Here is a 17,241-nt window from a genome sequence, read left to right as displayed (position 1 = left end):
AGTTCTCAGATCATTCGCTCATCTCATTCAAAATATGTCTGAGTAATAATATATGCACCTCACCACACTACTGTATTAAATGTACATTCACGTCAACTACTGCACAGAGCTTTATAAATGATCTCCCAGAGTTATCAACTTTGATTGGGTCACTTTGAACTTGATCAGGCAACTGAATGCTTAGAGTCAACATTCCACCATACTTTAGATAGCGTAGCTCCTCTTAAATGGAAAATGGTCAGAGACAAAAAAAAATTAGCACCCTGGTATAATGATGACACTCGCACTTTAAAACAGACCACTCGAAAATTGGAACGTAAATGGTGTCAAACAAAATTGGTAGTGTTCAAATTAGCGTGGAAGGAGAGCTTCCTGAAGTGTAGAAAAGCTCTTAGTGCTGCTCGATCAACATATCTCTCCTCTCTAATAGAAGATACAAGAACTAGAAAATATGACCACATCACTCTTGTCTGAAGGCTCTGAAGAAGGTGAACCCCCACAAGGCTGTGAAACCTGACGGAGTCCCTCCCAAAGTTCTGAAGGCCTGTGGGGAACAACTACCTGGTGTGTATGCTGACATCTTCAACTTGTCATTATCCTAGGCTATAGTCCCCTGTATTTTCAAATCTTCCACTATCATACCAGTCCCCAAAAGCCCAGACACAACCACCCTAAATGGCTTCAGGCCAGTGGCACTCATCAGTCACCATGAAGTGCCTAGAAAAACTAGTCCTCACATACATCAACCACATGGTCCCGGACACTGTCGACCCCCTTCAGTTTTGCCTACTGCCCCAATCGTTCAGTGGACGACGCGGTAGCAATAGCCCTACACCACACTCTGCAACACCTGGAAAGCAACAGAACGTATGCCAGGATGCTCTTCCTGGACTACAGTTCTGCCTTCAATACCATCCGCCTGGGCAAGCTGATCAAGAAGCTTACAGACCTTGACGTCCCAACTCCCAACTGCAACTGGATTCTGGACTTCCTGACAGAAAGACCACAGGTGGTGAGAATGGGCCGACGGGTGTCTGCTGAGCTCACAGTCAGCACAGGATCCCCACAGGGCTGCTGCCTTAGCCCCAAACTCTTCACCCTGTACACCCAGGACAACACCATCATCAAATATGCTGATGACACCACTATTTCTTTCCCTCCCCCTCCCACCCCAAATCTGTCCCTCTGAGTTACATGGAGTCAACAGGAAATCTTTTGGTGGAGAGGGTGGAGATCTCGACTGGCTATCGTAGCCTGCAGGGAATCGGCCATCAGACTTTCTGTCGCATGTCCCAGACCCGGTGAAATGTAACTGAATTGTCTTGGCCAGCCCTAAGGGTCCCATCTGCATCTCATCATTGCTGAGGAGTGTGCTCCCATCACCCAATCAAGCATCCAGCCAGAACAGGTCATGATATATTTTTTACCATATTAACATGCCATTGTTGTGTGTTATGCCTGATGTAAAGACTCTCGTCTCTGCGAGCCTACCACACAGATTTAATACTTGTCATTTTAGGGCATACCTAACAACATGTGTTTTCTTTCTCTCTCTCTCCCCCCCCCCCCCCCCCCAATCTGTCCCTCTGAGTTACATGTTGGTCCTGGGATTGAGATGCTGGCCTCTTCTGCCCCTTGGACCTGCTTGGTCCATCCTGGTGCCCTGTGTCTGGTCGGAGTTTTATCGCACCGCTCCTGTGAAGGATGGCCCCATGAGGACAGTTGAGGGTTATACCTGGAGGATGCTCTGGACTCTTACAGTAATGCTTTTATGGCTGAGGACTACAGTTGTCTTGCTAACTTTAGGACTGCAGTTATCATGAACAGTTTTGCACTCAAGTTTCCATCAATGAAGAGTTATAACATCAACGAAACTGTCCTCATGTTAAAACTGTTAATATTATAGTCAGGCTGTCTGTTGTTGCCCAAATGAGGATGGGTTCCCTTTTGAGTCTGGTTCCTCTTGAGGTTTCTTCCTCATGTCGTCTGAGGGAGTTTTTCCTTGCCACCGTCATCACAGGCTTGCTCATTGGGGATAGATTAGGGATAAAATTAGCTCATGTTTTAAGTCGTTCAAATTCTGTAAAGCTGCTTTGCGACAATGTTTATTGATAAAAGCGCTATACAAATAAACTTGACTTGACTTGACTATCCTGGGGCTCATCAAGGGGGGAGACGAGTCAGGGTACAGGACCCTGGTAAACAACATTCTTGTCTACGGAGAGAAGAACGACCTCATCCTCAACACAGACAAGACCAAAGAAATAATACTGGACTTTAGGAAGAATCCTCCCCCTCCACAGCCTCTCATCATCAAAGGGACTGAGGTGGAGAGGGACGACAGCTACAGATTCCTGGGGACTGCAGGTTACATCTGACCTGAGCTGGACTCTTAACACCACAGCCACAGTGAAAAAAGCCCAGCAAAGCCTTTATTTCATCAGGCTGCTCAGAAAAGCTGGTCTGAACCACCGCCCTCTCACCCTGGCCTACAGAGGACTGATAGAGAGCATCCTCACCGCAGGCATCACCGTCTGGTACGGTAACACCACACAGGCAGAGAGGAAGGCTCTGCAAAGAGTCATAAAGACTGTGGAGAGGATCATCGGGACAAAACTTCCTTCCATGGACTTTATGTATGTGCAGCGCTGTTGGAAAAGAGCAGAGGGAATCATCAGAGACTCACTCAACCCAGCTCACTCTCTGCTCAGAAACAAACAGCACGTACAACCTGAGACACAGCAGATCGGACAGCATCATCACTCATAGAACACAGTTCTTCAACAGCTTCTTACCTGCCACAGTCAGACTGATGGCAAAACAAAATTATTGAATAAGTGTAACAATAACCTTACTACCTCACTTCACTTGTCATATGCAATATGATATATACTATAATCTGTGAAACAGGATTGTGTGTCATATACCCTTTGATAAATGTGCAATATTTTAACTGTGCAATATCCCCACATAACTTTCATTGCCCTCCCAAAATGTGCAATATTTCCATATAACTTTCCCCTTTTTAATAATCCAGGAACAGCACTCAGGACTAGCCTTTTATTTTATTAATGTTATTTAACATTTGCCCTCTCCTTCTGTTTAATACTTGTATTTAAAATTTTGAGCATATAACTTTTTTCTCCCCCCAATGTATTGTATAGTGTTTCTATATTTTATCTTTTTATTATAGTGTTTTTATTTTCTAATCTGTTGACTGAGAGAGCCCTGCACAAAAATTCCAATGGGTCTGAACTGTTGGTTTATGCACAAATGGCAAATAAAAAAAACCTTGACTTATCCACACTGCATTGGCTCCCAATCAAATTTTGTATTGATTATAAAATACTACTATTGACCTTTAAAGCACTCAATGGTTTCGCACCACAGTACCTGAGTGAACTTCTGGTCCTCTATGACCCGCCACGCCTACTTAGATCAAAAGGTGCAGGCTATCTGCTGGTACCTCGTATAGTGAAGGCTACATCAAGGAGCAGAGCCTTTTCTTACAAAGCCCCAAAGTTATGGAACAGCCTTCCAAGTAATGTTCGGGAATCAGACACAGCCTCAGTGTTTAAGTCTAGGCTGAAAACATCTGTTTAGTCAAGCCTTTTGTTAATGGTGTTTATGAGGTAAAGGTGTAGATCTGGAGGGTCCTCAGACATAGAGTGTTTTGGTAAACTGGGATGTATGGATGCTGTCAGTCCCCACTCGCTTGCTCACTCGAGTTTGTTGATGGCGTAGTGGCTGGCTGCTTTATGTCCTGGGGCTCCCTCATGCCTGTGTTATCTTCTGGCTCTCCCCTTTTAGTTATGCTGTCATAGTTAGTTGCCGGAGTCCCTGCTTGTACTCGGTGCAATATGTGTACTGTTCCTACTTATTCAGGTGACATTGGGCATACCTAACAACCTCTGTCCCCCCATATATTATTTTATTATTTTAGTGGAGTTCCATGATCTTTTATTTTCTGGAGTGTTAGATTGGTCAATTACTGGGTGTAAGACTATTAAAAAGTCTCCCCCTATTATCAAATGTAGTGGATGAGAAATCAAGTAGTGATGAAAAGAAGTTATGGAAAAATGTTGGATCATCATTGTTTGGACCATACACACTGGCTACTGTTATCTCATTATTATTGATTGAACCGTGGATTGTAACATATCACCCTTCTGGGTCAGTAATAGTTTAAATATAAATTAACAGTATGCTTTTATTTATTAATATAGAGATGCCTTGTTTTTTAGAATCACAGAAAGCAGAGTAGACTTGAGTGTAATCTGAGGTTTTTAATGTTGTCAGATTACAAAAGATGTGACTCTTGTAACAGACAAATATATGCTTTGACATTAGTAAGATGGTTTAATACCTTTGTTCTCTTTGCCTATGAGTTAATGCCACGGGTGTTCCAGCTAACAAATTTGATTGGCATTAGTATCCAGATAGTTTGTCAATATTTATATAAACTATTAATTGATATTCCATAGCTCGTGTAGAAGGGTGTATAAATACATGCAATGCATTTGTAAAAAAAAGAAAAAAAAAAAGAACATGTTGTAGGTAGGGTGTGTGTGTGAATGTATACATGGGCACGTATGACTAAGTATACATCATTACCAGAGTAATAATTATTGTCATCATAACAACTTTCCTCTTAATCTGTACAATGGTAATCATCTTGATCATCATAATCATCATCAATACCATCATCATAATAATTGTCGTTGTTCATATGAACCGACCGTCAACATTATGGCACAATAAAGGCGGCTTCATGGCAACACTTTTCCTCATGATAAATAAATTCTTATTGTATCCATTCCTCTCTCAGTGAATGTATAATCACACACACAGACAATATAAACACACATACTGTATAATACATAAACACAAAGAATATAATCACATATACGTACACAACAGAAATAGACCGAGCAAGTGACTCAGAGAGTGCGAGAGAGTAGGAGAGAGAGCAGAAAAGGCTGAATGCGAGAGACAGAGAGCAAGGTAGAGCGTCGCATTTGGATTGAGTAAGCTATCAGATGTGTGAGATCACATTAGGAGGTTTTGTACTGTATATATTCAGGTTTTGATGCAGTTATGGAAATCAAATCAGCCAAGGAGTGATGAAGCTGTCGCAGAATAGTTGTTCGTCGATATACTAGTGCATCTCAAAAAATTAGAATACCATGAAAAAGTTCCTTTTTTTCATAATTTAATTCAAAAAGGTAAACTTTCATATATTCTATATTCATTACATGTAAAGTGAAATATTTAAAGCCTTTTTTGTTTTAATTTTGACGATTATGGCTTATAGCTCATGAAAATCAGAAATCCAGTATCTCAAATTATTAGTATTCCCTAAGATCAATCAAAAAAAGTATTTACAATACAGAAATGTGGGTGGCATGGTGGTGTAGTGGTTAGCGCTGTCGCCTCACAGCAAGAAGGTCCTGGGTTCGAGCCCCGGGTCCGGCAAGGGCCTTTCTGTGTGGAGTTTGCATGTTCTCCCCGTGTCCGCGTGGGTTTCCTCCGGGTGCTCCGGTTTCCCCCACAGTCCAAAGACATGCAGGTTAGGTTAACTGGTGACTCTAAATTGACCGTAGGTGTGAATGTGAGTGTGAATGATTGTCTGTGTCTATGTGTCAGCCCTGTGATGACCTGGCGACTTGTCCAGGGTGTACCCCGCCTTTCGCCCGTAGTCAGCTGGGATAGGCTCCAGCTTGCCTGCGACCCTGTAGAAGGATAAAGCGGCTAGAGATAATGAGATGAGATGAGAATACAGAAATGTCCAACTTCTGAAAAGTATATTCATTTATACACTCAATACTTGGTTGGGGCTCCTTTACCATGAATTACTGTATCAATGCAGTGTGGCATGAAGGTGATCAGTCTGTGGCACTGCTGAGGTGTTATTGAAGCCCAGGTTGCTTTGATAGTGGCCTTCAGCATATCTGTATTTTTGGGTCAGGTGTTTCTCATCTTCCTCTTGACAATACCCCATAGATTCTCTATGGGATTCAGGTCAGGCAAGTTGGCTGGCCAATCAAACACCCCATGGTCAGCAAACCATTTGGTAGTAGTTTTGGCACTGTGGGTAGGTGCTAAGTCCTGCTGGAAAAAGAAATCAGCATCTCCAAAAAGCTCGTCAACAGATGGAAGCATGAAGTGCTCTAAAATCTCCTGGTAGATGGCTGTGTTGACTTTGGACTTGATAAAATACAGTGGACCAACACCAGCAGATGACATGGCACCCCAAATCATCACAGACTGTGGAAACTTCATACTGGGCTTCAAACACCTTGGATTCTGTGCCTCTCCACTCTTCCTCCAGACTCTAGAACCGTGATTTCCAAATTAAATGCAAAATGTACTTTCATCTGAAAAGAGGACTTTGGACCACTGAGCAACAGTTCATTTCTTTCTCTCCTTAGCCCAGATAAGACACTTCTGACATTGTCTCTGGCTCAGGAGTAGCTTTCTTGAAGATGTCTGTTTGTGATGGGTCTTGATACACTGACACCAGCCTCAGTCCACTCCTTGTGAAGCTCTCCCAAGTTCTTGAATCAACTTTTCTTGACAATCCTCTCAAGACTGCGGCCATCCCTGTTGCTTGTACACCTTTTCCAGCCACCCTTTTCAGCAATGACCTTTTGTGGCTTACCCTCCTTGTGGAGGGCATCAGTGATCATCTTCTGGACAACAGTCAAGTCAGCAGTCTTCCCCATGATTGTGGTTGTGTGTACTGAACTAGACCGAGAGATACACTGTGTTCATACTGTTTTACTCAAACTTGAAATAAAATATTCTAATATTTTGAGAAGGGTTTTTTTTATATGTTTTTGTACTGTATGCCATACTGATTAAAATTAAAATAGAAAAATGCCTGAAACATTTTAGTTTGTGTGTAATGAGTCTATAATATATAACATTTTCACTTTCTTAAATAACTGATGGAAAATATTGAACTTTTTCACAATATTCTAATTTTTTGAGATGCACAGGGGTTTTCAAAGTGTGGGAGAGTCAGCCCCCCCTCAGAGAGCAAATAAACAACAGGGCCCCCCCCCCTACAATTTTTGTTGTTGCTATACTTAATGTTCCATTCGTATTTCTGTACACATTTTTATTTTTTTCTTTTACACATTTTAAACATCTCTGCCTTTTTAAAACATCGTTTTACACATTTTAAACATCTGTGCTTTTTTAAAACATCTTGTTTTACACATTTTAAACATCTGTGCTTTTTGAAAACATCTTTTTTTACACATTTAAAACATGAGCTTTTTGAAAACATCTTTTTTTTTTTACACATTTTAAACATCTGTGTTTTTTTTTAAAACCTTTTTTACACATTTTAAACATCTGTGCTTTTTTAAAACATTTTTTTTTTACACATTTAGAACATATGAGCTTTTTGAAAAAAATTTTTTTTTACACATTTTAAACATCTGTGCTTTTTTTTTTTAAACATCTTGTTTTACACATTTTAAACATCTCATAGCATCGTTAGCTAGCACCTCTTGGCAGACAACACACTGTGGCAGTGGAGCATCTTCAGATCCAGTCCATGAAAATCCAAACTTTAAATAATCGTGGTCATACTTCCTTCTTTTTTTGCTTGGCCTAGACTCTGTCTCCTCACTCACTGTAGCTTTAGGTACTAAAAATCGATCCATTTTGTCTCTGGCAAAGGCTAGCTGAAGTTCGCTAAATGTCCGCAATAGTAACTTATTCTGGTTTATTTTTCCTGACGTTGCGCCCCCCCCCCCCCCCCCCGAAGAACTCTGGCACCCCCTAGGGGAGGCGCACCCCACACTTTGAAAAGCCCTGCACTAGTAGATTTTGTCCACGATAATTGAGGCGCGGTTCCCCTTTGCTGTTTCATAATTGGGAACAGTTTTTTTTCCTTTGTTCATTTATTTCTTTAGGGAATTGGTCACTGAGTTTGTGCCTTTTCGCTCTTTCCGCTTACTTTTAGTTAGTTCCTTGTGTTTAAAATGTTCAAACTTTGCTATAATAGGGCGAGGACCGTTTCCTTTACCCTGCGCTCCGAGGCGATGGACCCAGTAGAAAGTTATTTTTTTCGATCGCATCTGATGGAAGTTTCAGTGCAGTGTGCATGAATTGCGTTTTCTGGGTTGTCCTGTTGATTTTCAGAGATTCCTGAGAAAATGAGATTATCGTGCATGCTTCTACATTGAATGTCAAGTACAGTGGTGCTTGAAAGTGTCAAGCTCCGCCCCGGACATCCACTCCGGAGAGTATGGATCTCTCACGCCAGTGCCGATCCGGATCCAGGACGGGAATTCCATCTCACCTGTATTCACTTCCTGGTTTTCACTGCTGCTTATAAATACGCCGTTCTCAGCATAGATATACATAGAAGACTAGATCCCTCACCGCGTATTCCAGGACGGCCGCACAGGGCGGCCATCTTACCACAGACAAGCTTTTCCACAGAATTTGTGGTAAACTGAGGTAAGACCATTGAGGTGCTTAAATGTTTATACTCTTATCTCGCTGAAATTTTGACGTATATACAAATGGTTTGATTTCGTAAAACATTATTAATGTGGCTGTAATTCTGGGTGCTTGAACATGCTAAAATCGTACCTTTTCTCTTCAAAAACAACTTACTGCAGCTTTTAGTCAAAGTTGTGTTTCATGCTAGGCTAGCTCGTAGCACCAAGTAATTTTACATGGAAGGTCATGAGATTAATATTTTCAATAACTGAAGTTGCACTTGCACATGGTTTTCATTTTCGGGTTGGTTAATTGAAAACACCGGTTGTGTCCCTATTTTTTAAGCTTAGACTCCACCACATTGCCAAGATGACAACCCTTTCCTTCCAGAACAACAGCATGAGACAGAAGCACAACAAAGCAGTACTGTTTAAAGGGCATTAGCCAAATATACAGTATAAAAATTTTCAAGGGGTATGAAGACTCACGCAAGCACAGCCCAGCACTCACATTATGATTTACAGGAAATCAAAGTACTGACTTTGATGACAAGATGATGTGTGTGTCTGTGTGTTTTAATTGTAGATGTTTATATCAGTATGTTTAGTTTTATTTTAACTGCACATGGTCAAATTAAATTTCAATCTTCTGTGCTAACATATATTGACTTTGACATGATGATCAGCTTTGAATGTTCTTTTTGTAAATGTAAAGATATATTTTTATCCTTGGAAGTATAACCACGTGATTAATTAAATGCTTTTTTTTGTCACAAACTACCGTGAGTCGCTGTCACTGTTTTATACTATTACTTACTCGGGCAGTGCATTTGTTATTATGCTATGATGTGAGTTTCCATTTGTTATTATGCTATGATGTGAGTGCATTAGGTTTTTGAGGTGGATGAAGTATTTCTGAAGTTTCAGAAGTGAGGTAAGCTGTTTATTTAACTTTAGCTTCCCCTACGGCCCTATCACATGTAAAAATATTTTCACTAAAAATTGGAAATAAATTGTATGGTTATTTGTCCTAAGGCCGCAGTTATCCATAAGTATGCAGTGTTAGGCTTCTCACAGCATAGGAATTTCAGCATGTATTTTTTTTTAAACATAAAATGATTATTCATCATTAATATCATAAATACATACTTCCGTTTTTTTTTTATATAACAAACCAAACCATTTGAATATCGATTGAAATTTGAGGAAGTTACAGTCATCTGAAAAGTACATATCGCTACCAACACAATGTAATGGGTAAGCCAGCTGTCTGAGGTAAGATGGCCGCCATGTGCGGACGTTCGACTTCATTGACGGGCAACGGGGACGAGGCATCTAGTCTTCTATGTATATCTATGGTTCTCAGACTCTGACTTTGCCAGAACGTCTCGTTTGCTACTCTAGTCGTTTGTGTCTTTTTGCGTCTCATGGTTGTTTGCTCTAGCTATTTTTCTGGTTCATGTTTTTTTTTTTTTTTTTTTTTTTTTTTTTTTCCCCACTAAGGTTTTTTTTCTTGTTCATGGTTTTTTTTTGCACTAGCATTTTTGCCCTTGCCTGTCATGTTTTTGTCAAGTTTTGTCTTTTTTTTTTTTTTTCCCGGACTATTTTTGCCATTTGTTTGTCCTGTTTGTTTACCTTTTTGCCATGCCCTTTTTCCCTGGATTAAATCACCTTATTTATTGGATAACTGTCTGTGTTCTGCCTTTGGATCCTATCTCACCACACCTCCACCACCCCTAATAGTAAGTTTGTGAACCCTATAGTATTTTCTATATTTCTGCAAAAATATGACCTAAAACATCAGATTTTCACACAAGTCCTAAAAGTAGATAAAGTGAACCCAGTTAAATAAATGAGACAAACATACTATACTTGGTCATTTATTTATTGAGGAAAATGATCCAATATTACATATCTGTGAGTGGCAAAAGTATGTGAACCTCTAGGATTAGCAGTTAATTTGAAGGTGAAATTAGAGAGGTGTTTTCAAATCAAGTGTGAGTGGGCACCCTCTTTTATTTAAAGAACAGGGATCTATCAAAGTCTGATCTTCACAATGCATGTTTTGTGAAAGTGTATCATGGCACGAACAAAGGAGATTTCTGAGGACCTCAGAAGAAGCGTTGTTGATGCTCATCAGGCTGGAAAAGCTTACAAAACCATCTCTAAAGAGTTTGGACTCCACCAATCCACAATCAGACAGATTGTGTACAAATGGAGCAAATTCAAGACCATTGTTACCCTCCCAGGAGTGGTCGAATCACAAAGATCACTCCAAGAGCAAGGCGTGCAATAGTTGGCAAGGTCACAAAGGACCTCAGGGTAACTTCTAAGCAACTGAAGGCCTCTCTCACATTGGCTAATGTTAATGTTCGTGAGTCCACCATCAGGAGAACACTGAACAACAATGGTGTGCATGGCAGGGTTGCAAGGAGAAAGCCACTGCTCTCCAAAAAGATCATTGCTGCTCGTCTGCAGTTTGCTTAAGATCACGTGGACAAGCCAGAAGGCTATTGGAAAAATGTTTTGTGGACGGATGAGACCAAAATAGAACTGTTTGGTTTAAATGAGAAGCGTTATGTTTGGAGAAAGGAAAACACTGCATTCCAGCATAAGAACCTTATCCAATCTGTGAAACATGGTGGTGGTAGTATCATGGTTTGGGCCTGTTTTGCTGTATCTGGGCCAGGACGGCTTGCCATCATTGATGGAACAATGAATTCTGAATTATACCAGCAAATTCTAAAGGAAAACGTCAGGACATCATGAACTGAATCTCAAGAGAAGGTGGGTCATGCAGCAAGACAATGACCCTAAGCACACAAGTCGTTCTACCAAAGAATGGTTAAAGAAGAATAAAGTTAATGTTTTGGAATGGCCAAGTCAAAGTCCTGACCTTAATCCAATCGAAATGTTGTGGAAGGACCTGAAGCGAGCAGTTCATGTGACAAAACCCACCAACATCCCAGAGTTGAAGCTGTTCTGTATGGAGGAATGGGCTAAAATTCCTCCAAGCCGGTGTGCAGCACTGATCAACAGTTACCAGAAACGTTTAGTTGCAGTTATTGTTGCACAAGGGGGTCACACCAAATACTGAAAGCAAGGGTTCACATATTTTTGCCACTCACAGATATGTTAATATTGGATAATTTTCCTCAATAAATAAATGACCAAGTATGATATTTTTGTCTCATTTGTTTAACTGGGTTCTCTTTATCTACTTTCAGGACTTGTGTGAAAATCTGTTGTTTTAGGTCATATTTATGCAAAAATGTAGAAAATTCTAAAGGGTTCACAAACTTTCAAGCACCATTGTAGTTTCTTTCATTAACCAGTTTTTTAATTTATAAGTTTGAATTACCTATAATTGGAGGACAAACCTGTAAAACTGCAAGAAGATGAACTTAAGGAGTCAGAGATCACTGCCTGTTTTATCCCTTGCTCAACATTACAAGATACTTGTAAAACACCAACAGCCCTTTTTCATTTCCCTCACACAGAGTACAATGCAGGACGCTGAGCACTACATACCTTGCTGCGATTACTGGCAGAGCTGGGGCATGGCAGAAGCAAAGACAGGCTGTTGCTTTGCAACTCCTTGCATACTTGCCACAGGAAGTGTCGAAATGAACCACCTATGGAAAAGTACAATATTTTAATATAAATATTAATTTAAATTAAGTGAATGGGGGTGCATGAGAACTGTACTGTGTTTGAATTCTGACTAGTGCCATGAACTTCTTCTCCAGTAAAGCGGATGTTGAAGGCATAAGTGGGGTCTCCTCCACTAGCTAGTTTCACACACAGCTGAGATGAGGGAACATTAGACAGCTGCCGAGCTGCCTGGCAGAAGTAGGTATTCTCTGAGGAGTAGATCTCACCTGGACACAAAGATGCATATTAAAAGACAATTAAAAATATGAACATGGGGCAGTGCCAGCGTCATCTGGAGCCCTGCAAGATTGTAGATGTTGAGCCAATTATCCCTAATATGGCATAAGCAATGGACAATGATTCACTATCTGAATGCCATTCATATACAAGTTCTAAATATTCACAAGTCCTAAATACTTCCAATTTGTAGTCAAATTTGATGGTTTTGTAAGTGCTCTACATCTAGTCTGCACTCGGACTAGCCATGCCCTAATCGTGATGACATGGCAACCGGTAGTATGTGAAGACCAGTAGCAGCTTGTGCCCAAAGATTTCAGTACAGCAGGCAAACCTTAATAATGACGTAGTTGAGAGGCCATCATGCTTGACTTATCCTACAGGTGACTATCTAAACTATGAACTCTTAGAGGAATCTTGTGATATTCAGCTGAGAATCGACGACATACATTCATCCAGCATCCAATCTATCTGTATTTCTGATGGACGGACATTGTTTACTCAATCCTCCTTTCCCCTTTTAAAGTGTATGTAATGCCTCTAAACCCCACTTTTTTTTCCTTGTACAAAGCAACAATCATTATGTTGATTGACCATGTATTTTCGAACCACAGCTTATCCAAAAGGCCATAAATTAATGGAAAATCAATACGATCAGCTGATTTTCATGGAATCGGCCAAGACTGAACCGTAAGATCCCAAAGGGGCGCGTGATGTCACACGTGTAACAATTCAGGTATCAATTTTGTTCATGTGCGCAGCAGTGGTTAGACGAGTCTTGATATGGAATCACGTTTTGGAGAGAATTCTGATAGTGACTGGGATTCTTATATGTTGAATGAAGGGGCAGATGATTATCAAAGATATTCCGGAGTAAATGGTTATTTTTTTCAAGCCTCCAAGACGAGAAACTGCCAGTTCACTCAGTTCATGACAGTCTTCCTCTGTAGTGCGCGAGATGGATAGAGCGAGAGAGAGATGTGCAGAACACGGTGGTTACCTTTCATCATGTTTTCCTGAACAAAACTAAAAACAAATTGAGTCTTGCAATATTGCAATCTGAGAGCATTTAACACATTTTAGTTAATAATTAACGATGGTTGCACACGCATTTTTCTTCCTGTAAAAGCGCATCAGATACGATAAGATTGGATGTTGCGAGCGTGTAAATGTTGCTGATAATCCTGCATCTGGTGCACTGTGTGTGAGATAATAGGGGAATCGACGAACTGTCCAAATGTCAGATCAAATGTCATTTATTAAATAAATGGGTTTCCTTTTTGTTCCAGTAATTCCCATGTGGTCATTCTGGGGGTGATGGACACTTGATGAATCAGATTTATTATTAGTCGGTGACATGAAACCTGCCTGCTTCATTTGCACAAACTTCACCCGCTGTCGCTTTAGATTAGTGTCATTTCTCGGAAATTCGTGAACTGAATGTCCTGTTGTATATGGATTTGAACATCCAAACACAACGTAGCGCTTTCCCATCGTTATTTTTTTAAGATTCCTCCAACAAGAATATCCAATTTCAGCGAGTAAACAAGCATGGAGTCAGACCGAAATGACCCAGATAACAGAGGTTCCATGCGTGACGTCATGTGAGATTAGCCCTAAGGCATTTATCGAGTTTTGTGCTTCTCATTCTCATTACCTCTAGCTGCTTTATCCTGTTCTATAGGGTCGCAGGCAAGCTGGAGCCTATCCCAGCTGACTATGGGCGAAAGGCGGGGTACACCCTGGACAAGTCGCCAGGTCATCACAGGGCTGACACATAGACACAGACAACCATTCACACTCACATTCACACCGTAAGTTTTGTGCTTGATAATAAAATTAATATTATTTTCCCCCTGCTCTATTAATTAATTTTGGTTGTTACTAATGATATATATTCATTTAAATCACTTTTAAATTCACTTTAAATCTTTGCAATGTATCTTACAACAGAAGTGGTAGAGAGACTGTACTTGATGTGAGGAACAAGTAGAACTCGACGGCAACTCTGTTGACAGGAATGCCTCCATCAAGTCCAAGTCTAGTCCTACTTGTGACTAGGGTTGCTCCAATTACCGGTAATTCAGGGTTACTGGTAAATTTGACATTTGAAATGGTACAGTATCATCATTTCACAATTTCAGTAGTTTACATTAGTGCATTTTGCTGCTTTTTTTTCACTATACTTAGAAATGTGCCTTTAAGAGTTTGCTCTTTCCCCTGCCCTTTAAGACTAAGCTGGCAGATTGTGGGCATAACATAAGTCTAACACTAAGAATGGAAGATCTCTCTCCCTCTGACCAGTGACCATGTCACAATGCTTCAATGAGTTATCTAGTTAATTTTGGGAAGATGCTATGGATTTGGCAGCTGCTGAACGAAATACTGACATTAGATTACTGAAACTTGTCAAGAAACAAGGATCTCAGAGATATGTAAAGCACTTTGGACCAACCTGTAGGTTGTTTTAAATGTGCTGCATAAATAAGTGACTTCACTTCATATGGCGATATTTTGCTTTTAGGGCAAGTGACAGTGGAGAGGTGGAATCCCCTTCTCCACCTTTGTGCAAATGCTGCCTCAAATCATGTGTGGCAGGAGGAGGCAATACATCTAACCTGAAGAAACATTTGATGCATGTACATCCCAATTTGTACATGAATGGAAGGTGCACATGATCACATAAATTGAAAATAAGATTATCTAAATGATAGATACCAAACTTTGTCTATACTTAGTTTATTCACGATATTTCCCATCTTAAATCTAGCTAATAGACTAGCCCACTTATAACACAAGTTTAGCCAGCCTACGACTACACGGGGCTAACTGGCAGGTTAGCCACTCTGATGATAGTACTAAGGCTGCCATTTGTCTTCTTAGCCTACTTAGCCGTCTATCCTTAATCAATTCATGAATTAAATAATAACAAGGCTAGAGAAATAGCTTTAGTCAGATGTTTGCAAAATTAGCTTACTTATAAATCCTTCTTTCTACTCCTGTCATCCATAGACAGAAGGAGGAAGTCACTCTTTTCACTTATGCAGCGTCACTCTTTTCACAATGAGTATTTAAACAGCACGTTACCGTTCCACCATGCCAGGTATCATACCAAACCCAACATTATGGTATCGAACCAACCCAATTTCTTACTCACATTTAATACCTCAAATGCCCTTAAAATTTGCTTCAAACAGGAAATATACTATTTAAGAAAAATGTTTCGGACATTTGATCATGCTGTGATTTTGATCCTGTTTGATTTTGATCCTCCCTCTGAATCCTACGTCAGCGCTGGTTTATTTATGAGAAAACGACTTGGTGGTTTTCTGCAAATTTCCTCAATGTTATCACGTAATTATTAAAATGGTTAACAGATGTATCGTAGGAGGGTGTAGCAACACCAATCTTGATGGGATTAGTACTCATCGTTTTCCAAAAGACCGGACAATGAGAAAGAAATGGGAGCGCTTGGTCTACACAGGCTGTGCACTTAAACCGTGCAAAGCTCGCGTAGCCTGCTTGCGCTTCTGCTGATAACGTCACGAATCCCTTGGGATTTTTCCAGACACGTTTTTTTTTTTTTTCTGCTGTAGACAGATGGCCTTGTGCAAAATTACCCTTCTGGATGAGTGAATAAAGGGACATAATTTCATATTAAAAAAACGAAATTGGTCCAGAATATGCATTTTAAGCTGCAGCAGCTCACCCCTACCCCCATGATGTGAACATACTTTCTTGCTTTGGGCTGTAGGGTTCACGTCCCATGACTTTTCGGCCATTGAGCAGGTCACCTAACTAACTGATCTTTGATTGTATCCTTCTTCCATTTAAAGTTGCTTTGAATACAAACAAAAATATGAAAGAGTGAAAGTAAATGCTCTGCATACCGTACCTCCCACTATCTCCAGAGGATCCAATGTGATCTCTGGGGCAGCATGGTCAGTAGTGCGTTGTACTGTTGCATTCAGCACCTTGTTCATAATGGCTACTTTCGTGTCATAAAAAATAAGGCCTGAAAGAGATATAAAACGGAAGAAACAAAAGAAATGTGAGGAGAGATTTCCCTTTAAAAGAAATTTACTTGGTAACTTAGTTCCTTGAACATATGTAGCAGCAGACCTTTAGCCTCACATAGCAGGGTAGCAATACTGTTCTGATAGGTATGCGTCTGCCTTAGCTCCACAAGTGGCAGAAAAAAACCCTCCAGGGTGTTATTAAGGGACTGCAGTAGGGCAAAGCGCAGACGCAAACTTTCAACAGGCACACCTACAAAATAAAATTAATATTATTTGAGAACAAAAACTTGTTTCACTGAAATTTAACACTAATGCATATATCATTTCAACAGTTTAAGAAAAAAAAGCAGTTTCATCCAAATATATCTAACCCAAAATATCATGAAATGTTCTTATGAATAATTCCTATGAATATGTATTAGTCCTAGGATGGGGAATCTGGCAAAATGTCACATTTTTTTCAGGCTGGTTCATGATCCAGGATATCATCAACTATTTTTCATGTTGGTTTTTCAGACTGTTTTGCAAGTTACTAAGTAATTTGCCTACTGATGAAAATATAGCTCTACAAGGAAACAACCTCAGTGAAAAAGTATAACTGACACTATGGCCAAAATAAGTTTTCAAAAAAATATATATATATTTTTTAAATGTAGTTTATTTCTAAATTGAAAAGAAACACGCATGGAAAGCATATTTCTAAAAAAGTATTCAATCAAAAGTACATGAAATCAAATTGGTGTTTTCTTGGCATGCCAGTCACTGTTTTGCTTTGGCGCATGTAAAATCCAGGAGTTCCACATAACCAATGTAGAATTTTAGGCACTAACTCTCATAGCTGGGTTTTTTTAGTTTTTTTTTTTTTTTGC

General features: G+C 40.0%; 1 protein-coding gene across 10 annotated transcripts in view; it reads right to left on the bottom strand.

Moving 5' to 3' along the window:
* Positions 1–17,241, bottom strand: part of LOC132872214 (probable E3 ubiquitin-protein ligase HECTD4) — an 868,395-nt gene that overhangs the window by 60,475 nt on the left and 790,679 nt on the right. For all 10 annotated transcript variants that reach the window (XR_009651396.1, XR_009651397.1, XM_060906858.1 and 7 more), the window contains exons 68-71: positions 16,476–16,622; positions 16,249–16,368; positions 12,188–12,343; positions 11,994–12,097 (exon numbers count right to left, since the gene is read on the bottom strand). Coding sequence is in view for 8 of the 10 variants with exons in the window: in XM_060906858.1 (XP_060762841.1) it covers positions 11,994–12,097; positions 12,188–12,343; positions 16,249–16,368; positions 16,476–16,622 (527 nt within the window). In the remaining 2 variants the exon portion in view is untranslated. The remainder of the gene's footprint in view (positions 1–11,993; positions 12,098–12,187; positions 12,344–16,248; positions 16,369–16,475; positions 16,623–17,241) is intronic.

This window comes from Neoarius graeffei, chromosome 24, assembly GCF_027579695.1.
Source record: "Neoarius graeffei isolate fNeoGra1 chromosome 24, fNeoGra1.pri, whole genome shotgun sequence".
NCBI classification, from domain to species: domain Eukaryota; kingdom Metazoa; phylum Chordata; class Actinopteri; order Siluriformes; family Ariidae; genus Neoarius; species Neoarius graeffei.
The sequence above is the reverse complement of the archived record's forward strand: the minus strand, read 5'-3'. Positions and strand labels throughout refer to the sequence as shown.